The 17,084-nt window shown below is 50.4% G+C and overlaps 1 protein-coding gene across 7 annotated transcripts; it reads right to left on the bottom strand.

Annotated features, from left to right (window-relative positions):
- Positions 1-449: 449 nt before the first annotated feature.
- Positions 450-17,054, bottom strand: LOC135575221 (ferrochelatase, mitochondrial-like). 7 transcript variants are annotated; one of them, XR_010468629.1, is made up of 12 exons: positions 15,148-15,442; positions 14,489-14,594; positions 13,160-13,279; positions 12,601-12,749; positions 8,660-8,794; positions 7,935-8,041; positions 7,200-7,298; positions 6,411-6,518; positions 5,316-5,480; positions 4,830-4,889; positions 1,396-4,372; positions 450-1,043 (listed from the first exon to the last, which is right to left on the bottom strand). XR_010468629.1 is itself a non-coding variant. In XM_065044543.1 (11 exons), exons 1-11 carry the CDS (start codon positions 16,961-16,963, stop codon positions 4,238-4,240), a joined length of 1,251 nt encoding a protein of 416 aa, XP_064900615.1. In that variant the 5' UTR covers positions 16,964-17,054; the 3' UTR covers positions 450-4,237. The 7 variants fall into 7 exon arrangements, 3 of the variants coding, with proteins under 3 accessions (XP_064900615.1, XP_064900614.1, XP_064900616.1); XR_010468630.1 differs by having other exon boundaries at positions 1,625-4,372; XR_010468632.1 differs by having other exon boundaries at positions 450-1,792; positions 1,873-4,372.
- Positions 17,055-17,084: the final 30 nt, after the last annotated feature.

Genomic DNA, 17,084 nt, shown 5'->3' with positions numbered 1-17,084 from the left:
CTGGGAAGATAGGGACAGAAATGAAATGTGCGTGTGCGGGAGAACTGTTGTGGTCGTTGTTTCTGTGGTTTTCTACCAGCCATGGAGGTTACTGAGGTTCCACCTGTAACTTCCTAAAGGGCGAGTGAGCTGATGCTTCCACATTAGAGATGCCTTTGGGTTCCAATAAGCGGGACCCTTCACTCCCCATCGCCCGCCCATCACCTGCCCCATCAGTGTGGTAGCCAGAGCTTGCTAAGGATCAGCTCGATGTACAATGCTCAGCACCGGTCCGGAAAACAATCAGCAAAGTGCCTCATTTTTAATGTGAGAAATAAGCTGCCTAGAGACTGCTGGTAACTGGGTAAATTTACAGCATTCAAAAGTAGTGCAAGTCTTTTATTCACCATCTCTTGAGCCTGTTTTCACAGAAAGCCCAAAAACCACTTTTCACACAGAGCACAGCTCAGTTATTTCTTTAAAAAAAATTTAATTGAAATTCTGTCTTTATGGCAAATGCTACACAGTAAGATTATACAAATTGTTTGCGTTACATTAAGTGGAAGTCCTTGTTCAATCTGAAATGCATATGTTGGGCTAAACATGAGTATTTGTACACATCTGGCATTCAAAATCAAAGGAACTTTCCTCTCTCTTGCAGCCGACACTTCATGCTGATTTCCAGCTCTCCGTGTGTGACAGAAAGGGAAAATAAGGTGAGCTTCTTGCTATTCCCAGAAGCAGCGCAGCCCCGCGGAACCCCGCTGGGAGAGCCTCGGCTCCAGGGGAGCAGCTCAGCACGGGCACCCCCACAGCTCCGCTTTGGGAAGGGATCGTGTTTCTCAAACGCAGCCACTGATGTGGGACTGGAGTCAGGAGAACAGCCTGACGGTGAGCGAACGCTGCACGTCACCCCAGCTGCAAAGCCGTTCCTCGCCAGCCCTCTCCTCGGAGCACCGGTGAGCAAACGCTGCACGTCACCCCAGCTGCAAAGCCGTTCCTCGCCAGCCCTCTCCTCGGGGCACCGGGGCTCCCAGCTGCCCGTGGCTGTTCTGTCGGGGCGTCTGTAAACGATGAACACTCGCAAATGACACAAAGTACCACAAAAGGAGTGCAATTAATAACGAAAGCAATCAAGGAGATGACTGTCGGAGGACGAGCGTGTCCCGCTGCCGACACCCCGGCGCCCAGCCCTGCTCGGCCCGCGGCCGGCCCAGCGGTAGCACCAAACGCGGCACACGGGCCACACGCAACGGGGCCGGGACCACGATCTCCCAACACATCCCCAGCGCGGGGACAAAGGCACGTGAACGGCGGCACTGGGCAGCTGCCGCCGCGGAGCCAGCGCACTGCGGAGCCCACCCGCGCCTCGGGGACAGCGGCTGCGAGAGGACACGGATCCTTCCTCACACTCACCGATTAAAATAATCCCTTGACTGCAAATGGGACCTAGGAGACCAGCTCGGAGATCGGAAGCATCTAAAATAAGGCCAGATGAATTCCACTGCTCGGCAGCATAGTCAGAAATACTCCCAAACAGAAAGCCCAGGATGAGAAGACTCCAATGGCAGCAGGATCCCCACTGTTGCTAGTCTCACTGTTATCCTGATTTCTGTTACAAACATGAAGCAGAGCTGCCAGCTACCTTGCTCAGGCAGTTTTTCAACAGGCTTTTGATGCTGCACCAAGACAAAACAACGTGTGCTCAACAGCAGGACAGAGTGATTTTCCATGATCCGTTCAGTGAAATGAAGAACCCGCCAACTCCACGAGATGAGATCCATCTGCTAAAAGCTAGAAAATGAAGTGATTTCTACATAATGGTCTAACAGCAGCAACAGGTAATAATTATCTCACTTGTGGTTACCATACTAAAAAGTGGATTTTAAGTACCTGTTATTACTGGACAAACATAACGCCTCACGATCAGTGCTGGCTATACTTGCAGCGCTCTCTCCAGTACCAAAACAAAAAGCCCATCGGTATTTACAGTATCGCAGTGTTCACATGAAGTTAAGCTCCCCAGCTTCAGCCCCACTTGTAAACGTGGTGGCCACAACCTGGACTGGAAGGTCAACGCGCCCTTGGGCTGGTAGGAAAGAGGTGAAGTAGGAAGCTCTTACAAACCAGACTGCTTCCCGCCGACCCACCCGTGTCAGCAGCGAAACGGCAACAGAGAAAGTTCTTTGTCCAACAGGAGACGTAAGGCCAGCGTTCCCTTCCCAGCTATACGGCAGACGCTATTATTCTTTTGACATTGATTCAAAGCTTTTCCACGGAAATGTCACCCTTCCGTACCCAAGCGATACGCCCACCGCCCCGTCTGAGCGAGGGCAGGGACCGGCGCTGGGTCCCCGTCCTGCCGAGGCAGCGAGCGCAGAGCGAGGAGAACGGGCTCCGGGCGGCACGGGCACCGAGGGCCGAGGAAGACTTGGTTCCGCCGAGCAGCGCGGGGCGGCGGGACACGGGGTTCCGGCGCTGGAGCGAGCTCAGTCTGTTGTGCTACAATCGCACCGGGAAGCTGGGGATGGCAGTGGAGACGCGGGAGCCCGCGGGCCCTGGCGAGGCTGCAAGCAGGACCACGTTGCTCCATGGCAGGACTCGGCACATGGGCTGCTCATTGCCTTACTGCCCCGTGTTTAATTCTTCTAACAAAAAGCAGAACAAGATAAACCCCTGTTATAGCAACAAAGGCCTGGTTTTTTTAACAACCCCTTCCTTGAAAGATCAGAGGTTAAAAGTGTTCATGCCTCACGATTCCACAAGCAAACAGAACTGTCTGAGCAGCACGGCATCTGCTCCTCGAGCATCACCATTGGCCGAATCATCAGTTTACAGAAAACAACGTGCATTGCCAAAGTACCGGCGTTTCAGTGCTAATTACGTCAAGTAAACATCTCTCCAGGAAGCCGACAGGCAGAGCACCCCAGGACGGCTCCGTCCCATGGACAGTGCCAGCTTTGCTCTGGCCCCAGGACCACACTGAGGTGCTGCGGTTCTGCTGCCCTGAAGTCCCCAATGCCACACGAGGGGCGGTGACCAGCCTACAGAAAACCCCTCCTGTCCCAGGAAAACCCCAACACCATCCTGGTGCTCACAGGGAGGAAATCCTGCCCCAAAAAGGGTGTTCAAACTACAGAACTCAGCAGGGGATCCAGCAGAGCTGAGGCACCCAGACACCTGCCAAAACAAGCACAAAGTTCCACTGGGTTGGGAGCCCATCCTCCCGGCTCCATCGCTGCCCAAACGTAACAAAGTTCAGCTGTTGACAAAGGTAAGCGCGGTGTCAGCGCCGTGTCCGTCCGTCCTGACCCATCACCAGCTCCGTCTGCAGCCACAACAGCAGCTGAGCTCGGCAGTTGTGCCTCTGAACCCTACGGGTACCCACAAGACCCACTGGGCTGCAACAGGAAGCGCAGAGCAGAGCTATCACCCTCCTGAGAGCAAGCTCGCTGCCTACACTTATTTACCCAACAGAGAAAGCCCTTTTAAAGAATAATTTTAAAAAGCCATTTTGCTTAGAAGATAGAGCAACATGTTTCAATGCACAGCGCTGATGGCAGCCAGCCTGGAACCACAGACAATGTGAGCATGTTCTTCACATCGCCCAAGCAGGCTCATCCTTTCCTTTCATGGCTATCCTGCAGAGAATGAGCGCGCTTTCTCTAGCAATGTAAACAAATGTTGTGCGTTCTACCATCCCAGCTAAGCTTCCACCAGAAGTCAAAAACCAAACCAAAGCCTTATCTTTATGTTCTAAAAATATATGTGCATTACTTAAAAAGCACTAGAAGTCACTTGATCCTCAAACCGCCTGGAAAACCACTCTTGGAAGAGACAATCAGTGACTACACTGGTTATACTGTACCTTAAGCAAAACCAAACCAAATAACTGTACGCTTGACCTGCAAAGCTGAAATGAATACACTCATGACAAAACTGCATACAAGCAAATCCCTGCAGAGGAAACAGAAGCTAAGTGGTAGAAAAGGGGTTTTTTAAGTTTTTCAGTGCATACTTATGGGCTCACGCTAAGTCCAATCAGAATCAGACAGAACAAGATCTCTTCACCTCTCGCAGGATAAACGCCCTTATTCCCTACTGTCTACAAATTCTTCTCAAACAAAGAAAACCTAAGGAAAAAACCAAACAAACAAAAAACTCAAGTTGTCCCCATTGTCCCACGAGGTTACGTCACAGACCGCCGCCCGCAGTGACGGGAGGGCCTGGTCGCGCGGCTTGTCCCGGGGCCGTCCCGTCACGGCTGCTGGCTGGTGAAGAAGGCCTTGGCCTCCCTGCAGACGGGGTTGACGCAGAGCGGGCAGCACAGCGTCAGCTGCCGGGAGCAGACCTCGTTGGACTGCAGGTGCGAGCACACCAGGTCTGCCAGAGCCTGCAACACAGGGAATTACACATCAGAACCGCGCAAACCCACCTGCACACCGTAACAGAACGCCTGAACACGTCACACTGACTGCTGAGAGCACCGAGGTGTTGTGTAGCCATCAGACTGTGTTTTTAAGCACTTCCCTCCGCTGCTTCAGGGAAAATCCTGCTTTAAAACTGCATCAGCATAGTATCTTACAAGAACTATTTCATTAGAAGATTTCTACAAATGAATACAAAACTGTTTTTCTTTGTCAAACCAAACATCTGAACTTCTTTAAAACAAAGAAACAAACCCAACACAAACCATGGTAAAAGAAAACACTTTGTGGTACATAGACTAAGGGTTTCCACTTCTGTTCTTCCACTCAAAATACTTTAAAACTACAAGACAACACCTGAAATCTAGTAGGAAACAAACACAGAGCTGCAAACTTGTGTGGCTATTACAGCAAAGTAGGTACCTTGGAGAACAGTGGATTTCCATTGAGAGACTCCGCTCTTCTGATATTTTCAACTCCGCACTGAATCAAAAACAAGGAGGAAAAACGTTGAGACTGCTGGAACATTCACTGGCCAGCTTTCAAAAATTCCTCCTTCCTAGTTCATTCACACGTTCCCCCAAAATGCTGCAACTAACGGCAATACCACATTTTTCAATACAGGAAAAATAACTATGGTGCAAAATTTCACTCTGTTGCCAAAAATCAATGATTTTTTTAGTCAGGATGGTAGTGGTTTAAAGAGTTAGATGTAGAAAGCCAATTCCCACCTGTTTTGTGTAGCTGAAAATTAATTTAAGCCAGTTCAGATTAATTTTCAATTTACAGAAACATAACATTTGTCCCAAATCATATTGCAGGAAGCAGCCACAAAGCAAATTTCAAAGCAGAAAAAGTGATCTTGGAGCCCCACTTTCCAAAGAGTTACAAAAACCACAGACCATTTACCTCATTTGCTAAAACTTGGGCATACTCGATATCCAGCTCATACAGCGTTTCGATGTGGTCGCTGGTGAAGGCGATTGGGACCAGCAGCATGTTCTTCTTTCCCCTCTGGCACAGCCCTTTAATGGTCTCATCGGTCTGCGGCCCAAGCCAAGGCATCGGTCCAACCTGCAGGAAAAGGGGGAGGCAAATTAAAGAGAGAAAAAACCCCCTCATTAAATCACTCTTCCAATGAACAGCCATGTTTTCTTAAGCAGGACAACAGGCCCGATTATGGTTAACATGGGGCCAGTTATTTGTATTTCCCTGCTACTGCTAGTACCTCCTTCTTTGTTAATTTTCTTATGAAGACGTACTGTCCTGCTGTTCAAATCCCAGAGGAACAGAACCTGGGTTGGCCTAAATGAGACTCTTACTAAAACAAATGACAGTTTAAACACAGGCCTGCTCTTCTCAGTTCAACAACACCCTGGCCAGGGTTTACCTGCCTTTTCCAGGGCATCCTGCCCTTTCCCCTCTACTATTCGGGGCTGATGTACCATAATATGCAATTTGGAGAACAAGACAATAATGGCATGATGGGCGTAATGCCCCTGAGCCGTAAGGTCCCTTGTAGTATGTCATCCTGGTAGAACTGATGTTCCTTGCTGTTCGCAGCAGTGCGATAACAGCAAGTACAAAGTCATGCAAGCAGTCTCTGTCGAGAACAACGAAGCCTGTTTGGATCGGGCTCGTGTAATTATTCCGAATGCCCACCGCACAGAGATGACTTTGGAAAAATGGCTCAGAGATCCTCAAAAAGCAACACCTTAAAAATCCAGCAAGTGCTCAATTCTTCCTTCTGACAGAGAAAGACAAATGCCAAACTGGACGTTATGAGACCGTAGGTTTTCTAACAGACACACAAAAGATCTGCTTTAAAAGGAGGCAATATAGAAAAAAGGCGAGAAGTTGTGGATAAAGAGTATCATCTGCAAAGATTCTGTTCTAGCAGAAACACTTGCTGAAAAAGGGCAAAAGGTACAGAGGTGATGACCTTCTCAAGCTGCAAGATCCTGAACTCCTGCGGAGCGGAGCAGCGGCTCCCTGCGCACGTACCTTGGACTGCCACACCAGCCGGTACGGGTTGGAGTAGTTCAGCTTCTCCATGACCCTCTGCACGGTGGCTCCCACTTCTTGAGGGTACGGATCGCCACGGTTCACCACCTGCCACACAACACAGCACAGCTCTAGCTGCAGGAACACGCTGGGCAGAGCACCCCCGCCCGGGGAAGGGAACGTGCAGTGCGGGACGTGGCTATCGAGTGCCTGGCTCATCCCAAACAGAGACAAAAACGTGTGTTCCTCTCTGGCAAAATCAACCACGAAGCTGCTTTGCCAGTACACCTACTCCTCCTCCTTCACACAAGAAGTGACACATTCTTCTATTGTTGTATATAGACATGGCTACACTTTGGTAACAGCACTATGTTTTTGAAAAAGGATCTGAGAGCCACATCACTGCAGTTGCTGGTTGCTAACAGAGGATCAAGTCATTTATTGCAACCTTGCAAAGATTTTACTTTGATTTCTTCAGGAAAAGTATTATCACCGCTTTCTAGAGGTGAGGAAATAACCCAGTTTTCCCCTCCATTACCATCCAGGTTTGAGCTGGCAAGTTGGTGAGGCCACGAAAGCAGCCAGGGAGTGTGACCCAACCCGGAGTGACCACAGTGACATCTGTCACCTCCAGCGCTGCGTCAGCCTTCCAGCTGCAGCTGGCCAACTCACCTCCTGCTCCTTTTACACGTGCCGGGCGCTCCCGCAGCTGGGGCCCTACCCGCCGTGCGCGAGCCCAGACCCAGGACTCTGGTCTGACAGGGACAGAAACGACGCGACACAACTCACAGACATGGGCAGCGAGTGAGCCGAGAAGAGGATGACGACGTCTTTCCTTTTGTCAGGTGGAAACATGTTCAGCTCCTTCTGTATGTGATCAGTGAAGCACTGTTCAGAAAAATACAACAAAACAAACAGAGACCTGAATCAGAAGCACTGAGAAGCACTATGTCATTTCAAATGACCCAACACAGGCAACTTCAACGTTCCAGGTTGCCTTAAGAACTTTGAAATCCCCTTTGGTACGTGTGGGGCAACAGCGAGAGACAGCAGGTACTGCACACTGTCCAGGCTAGCATGTCACCCGGGCCAGTCCCAACACATCAAAGGCCTCTGTGAACTTCTGATCAGCCCAAGGGTTTTATGTTCCATCAGCTTGTTACTGGCATCTTAAGGAACTCAACCCAGCTCTCCTCCATCTTCCTTTAGTACATTCTACAACTAAAAAAATCTCATAAGCTTTGTCAGGACCTAAGACATTATCTAAGTCAAGTGTTTCTTCAGAATGCTTCTGTTGCTTAACGTGATGCTGTGTTATTACAAGCAGAAAATACCTCTAAAAAGGAACCTCAGCAAAGGTGTATTTCCTCCGCTCTCTGCTGTTGTAAAGTCAGGTGCAACGCAAAGATCCCAGGTTCCTCCACCAGCCCAAGGAAAACCCAGGGAACGGCGACTCGGGCCCATCTCGGACCCGCTCGGTTCCCACCTGGCGCTGCTCACGTCAGCGCGCACACAAACGCACACCTGAATGAGCAGGGGATGTGTGGGCCATCGGTCGATGATACTCCACTTCATCTTCGGCTTCTCCCCCTTTTTATGATAGTGGCGATAAATGGCATTTAAACTGCTTCCTGAAAGGCAGAGAATTAAGAACATAAATTAAGCCAAGGAATTAGCAACTTGTCAGATGAAAACAGTTTTGTAGCAAGGTATTATATTTTAAAATTATATTTTTAAATGCTATATATTTGATATTTTAAAAATATTTAAAATGCAAGCATAAATCAGAACTGAGAGCCTCAAATGGGAACAACCATATCAAAGTTCACACAATGTACCAATTATATCAAAGCTCATATAACGTGCCAGCCAAGAACAATTTGCTAAATGACTATTTAACTGAAGAACCGTTATTGCTCTAGTCTCTACGAAGAAAGCTCACTCAGTGGTGTTCCTGAGCCTTCAGTTTATGTTATCTCACCATCACAAAGGTAACATAAAGCTACCCTGAATAAAGAAGTCTCTACTCAAAATTCGGAATTACAGGAAACTCTGAGGAGCTTGAGCTGGCAATGGAGCCCTGGGGAAGGGACACTCTGGGGGGGGGACACTGGCAGTGATGCTCCCTGTGCTGGCAGACAGAAACGCGGATGCGTTCCTTGGTACAGATGCAGGGATGCGTTCCCCGGGACAGACGCAGGGCCCCACTCCCCGGGACGGGCGCAGGGCCGCTGTGCCCGCAGACTCACCGGTGGTGGAGCAGCTGTACTGCGGGTACTGCGTGAAGGCGACGGCTCTCTCCACGCCGTCCCGCTCCATCTCCTCGATCGCCTCCTCGGTCAGCGGGTGCACGTAGCGGAAGCCAATGTAGTACTTGTGAGGCGCTGCCGGCCACACACAGCATGGGAAACAGCAGAAACCAACCAGGAACTCTCAGTAACAGCTCATTAATAAGTATAAGTACAGAACCACCCAGACTGAAACTACTGAAATGAACTTGTTGATAGTTTTCTGGCTACTTTTCTAAACCACTGTCATATAAACGCATCTTTCTTTGGCCAAGTATTTTTGTGGTCACTCACTTTGCTGTTAGCAGAATTCAGAAGTGATTAATACTATTGTTTGCTTCCACAAGAAGCACCATTCTTCTGGTTTTACTTAGTTTAGCAGAGACGTGCTTTGCAAACCCTGCAGAGCTCTGACGGTACTGGGCAAGTTCTGATTTAAAGGCAGTATTGCCAAAACCGCGTCGTTACAAGATGCCAAACGCACACTGCCGTGCCCTAACACAGACCACAGCCACACACATGCTATGGGCTTCCTAATGGCACAGCTCAACGCGCTTACTGAAACCACAGCTTGGGTGGTTTAAATACACACATATCACTCAAATGCCAAAACCCTGCGAAAAATGAGGCTTTCTCCACTCTGCCACGCAAAAGGAAACATGTATTGCTTAAACAGTTTGCACATTCCAGGACATCTTATTTGCCTAAACTTCCAAATGTAACTGGGCTGCAATTTCGTGTTTTCCATTTCCCATCTCTAATCTTTAGGGTGTCAGCTGCGAGGTTTGGGGAGCATGGTCTGGCTAGGGGAGGTTCTCTGGGAGCAGCAGCAAATAACAACCCAGCTTCAGAAGCCCCAGGAGCCAGGGACCTCAGTAATACTTTTAAACGGCATTAAAACAAGTCCAACTAACCAGAGCACAGACAGTGGGAGTTTAACCTGGGAAAGGACACACCAGAAAACCCATGGCCAACCTGGAAACTGCCTGCAACGCTCCCCAGCAGGAGGTTTTGTCCTGGCAGCAAAGGAGCGATTCTCACGTCTGTACACACACTCTGCTGTTCCAGTGAGGTCAGAACCACCGGAAACAGAGTGACACCTCCTTCCACAAAGAGCTGCGGTCTGAAGAACCTACGTGACCCCCCATCCCGTGAGCTTTCCATCTGCTGACAAGGGAATCCCAGCTAAAATACAGCTTGGAAGAAACACCACAAATCACTATTAAAAACAATCAAAAAGCAAGATGAGCCTTAATAAAGTATGATTACCACTGCAAGACATCAGCCTATTTGAAGCCAGAACTAAAAAATCAAAACAAAACCCAAAAAAACAATAGAAATAGATTTTCCTGCCATCATGTCTGTGTGTTTCATTCTCACAGGCTACTGAGCCTGCCCAGCCCTGCTCACCCAGAAGGAAAAACTCTCATCCATTTTCAGAGAGCTGCCTGTAACAATGAAGATTCATTTTCAAATGATTTTGTTTCCAGATGACATGGGTGAGGCTGCTTATTTACTACTTTAGATTAGTCCCATTGCCAAAGTATCACATGTCAAATGGATACTACAAGTCAGTGAATCAGCAGATTGATTAATTTAGGCAGGAGGGAATTCACAGGTGGTTATTGACACTGTCTAACATGAGCTCTTCACCAACTGCAAATAAACAGCGACTATAAACCCTACGCCCCAAAAGTCCAGATCAAGGTAAAACAAGTATCCAAAGTATTTCTCCTCTGCCACGTGTTTTAAGTCTTATCACCAAACCTGCCAGTTACTCATTAACAGGGCCTGGTGCTCCCAAAGTACCACCACGAGCACATGATATTCCAAAACACACAGCCCGGTCTGGAAGCACATCCAGCTGCTCAAAGCTACTCTGAAGCAGCGCAGGACTCGGTGTCGCTGCAGTGTTCCTTGAAACGCCTAAGGAAACGGTTCGCACTCAAGTCAATTGTGAGCAGTGGCTGGCAGCTTCGTTTTTCAAACTGCAGCTACTGTTAGGTAAAAAAGCAGGTCTCCGAACGGCTTATCAGGTATAAGGACTGCACAGAGGGAGGCGTGACTGCACAAAAAGTGCTCACCAAACAAGAGCAAATGGGAGTGGTACATTGAGAAATGCAGATAAGCTTTCTAAGCGTTATCTCCAGAACCTGCTGCACGCCTGACCCTTCGGGTACGGCTGCGGCAAAGGCCGCTGCCTCGCGCGGTTCTGCACTCGCAGGGGACACAGCGGCATGAAGTTAGAGAGCAGCATCTGCAGAAAAAGGACCAAACACCGTCAGAATGAAGGGATCAGTGACACCTTACGTGAACAATGAAATTCAGTTGGTTCCAGCCTCCCAAGAGCACTACTTTTCACTTCCCAGAGCCTTTTACTGATCTTCTACCTCTAGCCCTTTTTCACCCACATCTGGAGCAGATGCCACAAAGAACTAAAAACAGCTGCCATGAGAGGCAAGACACAGAACGTGGCCATCACTCTTGAGCGGCTTTGTGAATGCGGAAGCTCCGAATTTCTAGTGCTGCCATTCACATTTATTAATGCCATGGGTTCAGTGTCACAGAGCAAGGAACTGTACCATAAAAGGTACTGTAAGCAACTGACCTCTGGCCTTCAACAAGCAGCAGAGACAAACCAGACTTCTCGTTCATCACAGCTAACTGCACAACACCACAAGCTGAAGTCAAACTCACAACTCATCCGAAAGCAGTTTAGCCAAACTAGTGAAAATTCACCATGAATGCACTTAACCTGGGTGACAAATGACTCACGCGTCAGTTTGGCCTGAGGTTTTAGGAGAGGGACTGAACAGAGCTGAATCACCAATCACAGTTCTGCCAACGACCGCGGCTGTCTGTCTGCACACCCGGCCCATGGCAATCACACGGTGGAACGCGGCAGCTGAAGCCCTCAGTGAAAGGACATTCACAGCAGCGTCTGCCCCGTTTCCATCCCAGCAGTGCTGGAAGGCAGCGCGGCACAGGGCCAGCGTGCGAGTCACAGCTCCCTGTGCGCAGAGCAAGGTTCAGAGTGACTCCATGGCCCGCGAGCAAGGCTGTGTTTGCCTTTAAAGTTCTCTGGTTATCCCAGACCTGGCACAGGCTGTTATCTGCTTCCGCCCATGGCAAACCGTTAGGCCTTATCTCCTGCGCACGCTGGGGTGGGGCTCTGCTATTGCTCAAACATGCCCTGCAAGTTCATCTCCAAAACTGAAACTGCATCTGGCTTTCCAACCCATCTCTTCTTCAGGCCCAAAATCCAACCTAATTGGTGTGCGTTCTTTTATCCGTTATGAATAGTTACGGATTCAGACAATGTTCTAAAGGCTCTGGATACATCCGAGTGATAATGGCAGAGGGCCATTTCAGAGGAACAAAAGACACCTGTGGCTCTGGAGAGCAGTCAGACTCCGGACACCCTCCCACACAGTCACCCGTTCTCCATGGGTGACTCTTCCTGCAGGATGAAACACGTCAGAACCATGGAAAGGGGGACAGCAGCAGGGCAGCTTTTCAGCCTGGGCACAGACAGAGGTGGCACATACTGGGTCCAGCCCCAGAAGGTGGGTCCATGTTTGGTTGGTGGTTTTCGGTGCTCCGCTGTGTTACACAGGCTGGCTGAGTACAACAGCACTCTCCAAAATCAAAGCCATTCTCCAATGTAGCCACAGAACTGACTACAGCACAAAACCATATTTGAATGCATGGGAATGCCATGCTTTCGTATATGCTGAGTTTTTAACAAGTCAGAACTCCTGCAATATTGCTGTTAGCATTTCCTGTCAAGACTGAGAACACTGTTCACACAATAAAAATGAAGAACCAAAAGCTGCTTTACAAGTGTATACTGTCAACACACGAGACAGAAGAGACTCAAAGCAAGCAGAGCGAGGATGTACCGGTGCGAGGAGACATGCTGTCCAGCAGCTTCACCATGCCCTCCCCCTGCAGCGCCGTCCACTTCTTGATGGGCGACCCGCCTCCGATCCTGCTGTACTGCTCCTGGATCTTCGGTGTGCGGCGTTTGGCAATGAACGGTGCTAATTTACTAAAGCATTCCAAAGGAACACGTATTAAAATCCTCACCCAAAGCACCACCCCTTTCCCCAAATCTCTGCTGCAGTGGGTTTTCCGCAGAAATCTCCCCAAACTACAGCACACCAGCACTGCGTGGCTTGTTTCATGTTTTATTCCATTGCCCTTCCCAGCCTTACTAGGCGACAGGAAACCACAGTTTGCAATTATCATAGAAACATAGAAGAAGATTAGATTTAAAGAAGATTAGATTAGAAGAGAACGATTTTGGCATGCCTATTTCCAGTTAATTGTAACACCGCGTCTTGCATTGACTGGTCCCAAGATGAAACAGTCTTAAGAATGTCGATAAACACAGAAGCTACAGCTAAGACAGCAACACCCAACACTGACTGTAATGCGGGAGTTCACAGCGTTTCTCACTTTTGAGCTGGAAGCGTCATTAGATCTCTGTCCAGGAAGAGACGAAGCAAGAAATCATGCACGTCATCCAGCCGTTCCGGACCTCCCATGTTTAACATCAAGATTCCTGTTTTAGGTTTCCTATGGAAGCAAGAGATATTTCAAATCCTAGTAAACTACTGCTTTTATTGTTATATATTATTATCACAAAACAATCTGCTTATCCTTCTGCATTTGCCTTCTGCAAAAGCAGCATCCTATTTAGAAGTTCATGCTGCTTAAGTAAAAATATGAACTACAAGCATGAATAGCCAGAGAGCAAGTATTTACATGACCTTTACTTAAAAAACCAAAGCAAACCAAACCAAAAAACCCAAAGCATTTCACAAGGCAGAGTTTAACTGGAAACTGGCAGATGAAGGCTGCCCGGGAGGTTATAAAACAGGGCCCAGGAACTATCTCAGCTGAATGCCAGCTGAACATTCCAAGCAAACCAAGCAGCAGCCTCTGCAGAAAGCAGACTAGCTACCCACGCAGGTCTTTGTCTTCAGTACTCCAGAGACACATCTCGCCTTCTGAAGCAGTGAAAGCAGCAAAGAGCCATTCTACACATAAAATAAGTGCAGGGTTGGCTCTGTTTGTGCTGTTGCTCTTTTGGCTGGTTGGTTTTTCTCCCCACAATGGGTTTCCTATCCCGGTGCAGGTCTGCAGTGTTCCAAGGACAACGTCCCTCGGAGCAGATGGCGGCACCAGCTCGTACAGACGCGGCTGCTGATCACAGCTCTCACCCAGGAGCCGCGTTTGTCCACAGAACTGATTCCCCTGCCCGAGGGAGCCCGGTGGCCAGGACCTCCCCGGACGGAGCCGAGGCCACCTGCGGAGCTTTGCCCTCCCCTCCTTAACACCAAAGCTCACAAAGGGAGACTGAGAGGAGCCCACGCATGCCCAGATGGGCCGGGACCTGTGTTTCCATTCCGCTCCTCCTGGAGCGTCTATCAGGAGGTTGCTGAATAAAGCCCAGGAAGCAGGAACCAGAATCTCAAATAATGTCATTCTACTGTTTGTTCTTCTATTGTTTCAGCATTGCCTCAGGCCCTACGACGGGCCACGGCCTGGCTGCAGAGAACAAGGCATCCTCACCCACAGGACGGGGAAAGCAAGAGGCCTCTGAGTGCAGCCGGCCAGATAAAAGCAATCACACACGCACAAGACTCTAGATCAAGCCCCGTGACTGCCACGTTTTACCACACGAACAGCTTTGCTGTGCAAGTCAAGCAGCACAGCGTATCAGAGCGGGACAGCGGGCAGGGAGAGCCGGGCACGCCTGCCCAGGCCTCGCTGCAGACTCACCGCACGTCGGGCTGGATTTCGGGTTTGGTGCTCTCCGTCACGGCGGCCGCAGTCGCCTGGCCCCTCCATCGCACCGGGACCTGCAGCTGGGAGCCGCTCCTCACAACTGGAAGACAGATAACAGCACATTGACAACCCTGCGCCAGACGGGCACGAATCCCCCACTGCTACACAAACACGCTCGGCCGTACCACAACGCTTGGCGTTACTCGCTTAAGCTCAGGTCCTGGAATCAAAGACAGTCATAAAATTGCAAGGTTCTGCCTTTCTTTAAACACTCTGTACACTAAAGGCTTTTCAGATATCAGGCAGCAACCTAAAACCAACTAAAAGCCTCACTGATCTTTAAGCTTCAACCAAAATAACACAAGAGAACGTATGCAGGGCTGGCATGCTGAGGAATTATGTCAAGCTATGTAACTCCTCACGGTGCACACATAGCTGGGCCAGCTCTAGACAAGCAAAGTACTTCTGCACCCCCTCCCCAATGCAGGGTCCCCAGCAAGCCCCAGGACGGAAGGTCAGCACCCCCGAGCCCCAGGCACGCGTCCCCTCAGACGGCGCTGTGTCGGGCACACGGCGCAGCCTTCCGTCTGCCCAGCCCCGCAAATTCTGCTGCTGCTGGATTTCAGCATCAACCAAGCACCAGGATACTTTACCGCCCACCCGCTGGTTGCTGTCTGCTTTTTCAAAAGCACACTTTGTTTTCCTTAGGAGTTCATAGTCATTACACGACACTTTTGAGCGCAACAATAGTGTGAATTGCCCAAGATGAAAGAAATTGTTCAATTCTGCATTGCCGGCTCTCCAGCGATCGTTTGGTGCGACGCTTCCCTGGCCAGACTGCGGGAGACCAGCAGCAATTGAGCCCCAGCAGCACCGCGCTCGGGGTCCCCTGCCGGGAGGAGCATCGTGCAGTTCACAGCTCCCTAATAACATCCTGAACAGGCTGAATGCCCTCAAAGCCCGCTGAAATCAATGACAGCAAAAAGCATCTTGCAAATCCAGCTTCTTGCTGGGCATTAGGAGTGTGTAGCTGTGGATGCCTGTGTCTGCAGTGATATAAAAGGCTACAGACTAAAGAAGTTCCATTCAAGCACCACTGATGCCAGAAAGACTCTTTTCAAATATTTATAATCTTCCTTCAGGTCTTAGCTTATTACTTTTTGAAGCACTGACAGTGTATGTAGATTATACAGAATACAAAGGCTGTATTGATCCTTCTGCAAATAGATACTGCAATGCATTTGTTTTACTTAAGGTGAGGTTCATGCACATGAAGCGCATGACGCAGAACACACAGGATGAGCAACGCTGATGATTCCAACTTCCTGGAAAAAAGCCTTCTTTTGAAAGTTTGAGATGACACAATGGCAGGATTGGATCTCCGGCACCCAGGCGGGGTGACAGGGCGCCAGGCAGGATGACACAGCACCCGGTGTGCCCGCGGTCTCCCGAGACGTCACCCGCTGTGGCAGCACAGCGGGGCAACATGCGGTGTGTACAGAAACAGAGAGAGCTGCTGTGGATGGGGCGCACAGAACCGCGTGTTGTACAACGGCACACGGAACTGCGTGTTGTACAACGGCACACGGAACTGCGTGTCGTACAACCGTGCATGCAACTGCGTGTTGTACAACAGCACACGGAACTGCGTGTTGTACAACCGTGCATGCAACTGCGTGTCGTACAACAGCACACGGAACTGCGTGTTGTATAACAGCACATGGAACTGTGTGTTGTACAACAGCGCACGGAACCGCATATCGTACAGCCGTGCACAAAGCTGCATGTTGTACAACCGTGCACAGCACCGCGTGTTGTACAACAGCGCACGGAACTGTGTTGTACAACAGCGCACAGATGTGCACGGACAGTCGATATAATGCACTTCGTAGCGCTACAATAGCTCTGAAACGGGCTTGTAACTGCACTTATTACCCACGCCTCCCCGCAACTGGCCTTATTGTGAAAAAGCAGCCTGTGAATGGTTCACCGAGGATGATTTTTACACAAACGCGTTCTGAAAAGGAAAGCGCCTCATTTAAAACGAAACTCCAGCGGAGGCGGGGCGGGGGGGGGCGACAGACAATGAAACACCGAGCCCGTTAGCAGCAAACGCCGAATTTCTCTCGGATGAAAAACCCCGCTGCCCCCGAGGAGGACAAATCATCCCCCGCCCGCCGCTCACTCCGCCGGCTCCAGGACGCGGACACCGGAGGCACCGGAGGCACCGGAGGCCCCGGCGCCGCCGCCAGCGTTACGCAAAGACACCTCGTTGTGTAACGCGCTCCCGGCGCTCCCGCCGCCCTCCGGCCCTCGCAACCCCCGCGGCGCGGCCGGCAGCCCCCACACCGCCCGCCGGCCCCCCCGTGCCCGGTTCCCGCGGCCGGCGCCCGCACACTCACGGTGACGCGCCGCTCGTCCGGCGGCGGCAGCGGCGGCGGCGGCCATCTTGGCGGCGCCCGCCCGCATTCCCTCAGACAGCCCCGCCACCGCCCCTCGGGCTCCGACGGCTCCACCGCCCCCGTCGCCGCCGCCCCCCGGCACCGCCCCCGCTGCCGTACGGGGGCGTATGTCCCCGTACGGCAGCGGG

Source organism: Columba livia, chromosome W, assembly GCF_036013475.1.
Source record: "Columba livia isolate bColLiv1 breed racing homer chromosome W, bColLiv1.pat.W.v2, whole genome shotgun sequence".
In the NCBI taxonomy this organism is placed as follows: domain Eukaryota; kingdom Metazoa; phylum Chordata; class Aves; order Columbiformes; family Columbidae; genus Columba; species Columba livia.
Note: the sequence above shows the minus strand (reverse complement) of the source record. Positions and strands in the feature narration are given on the sequence as shown.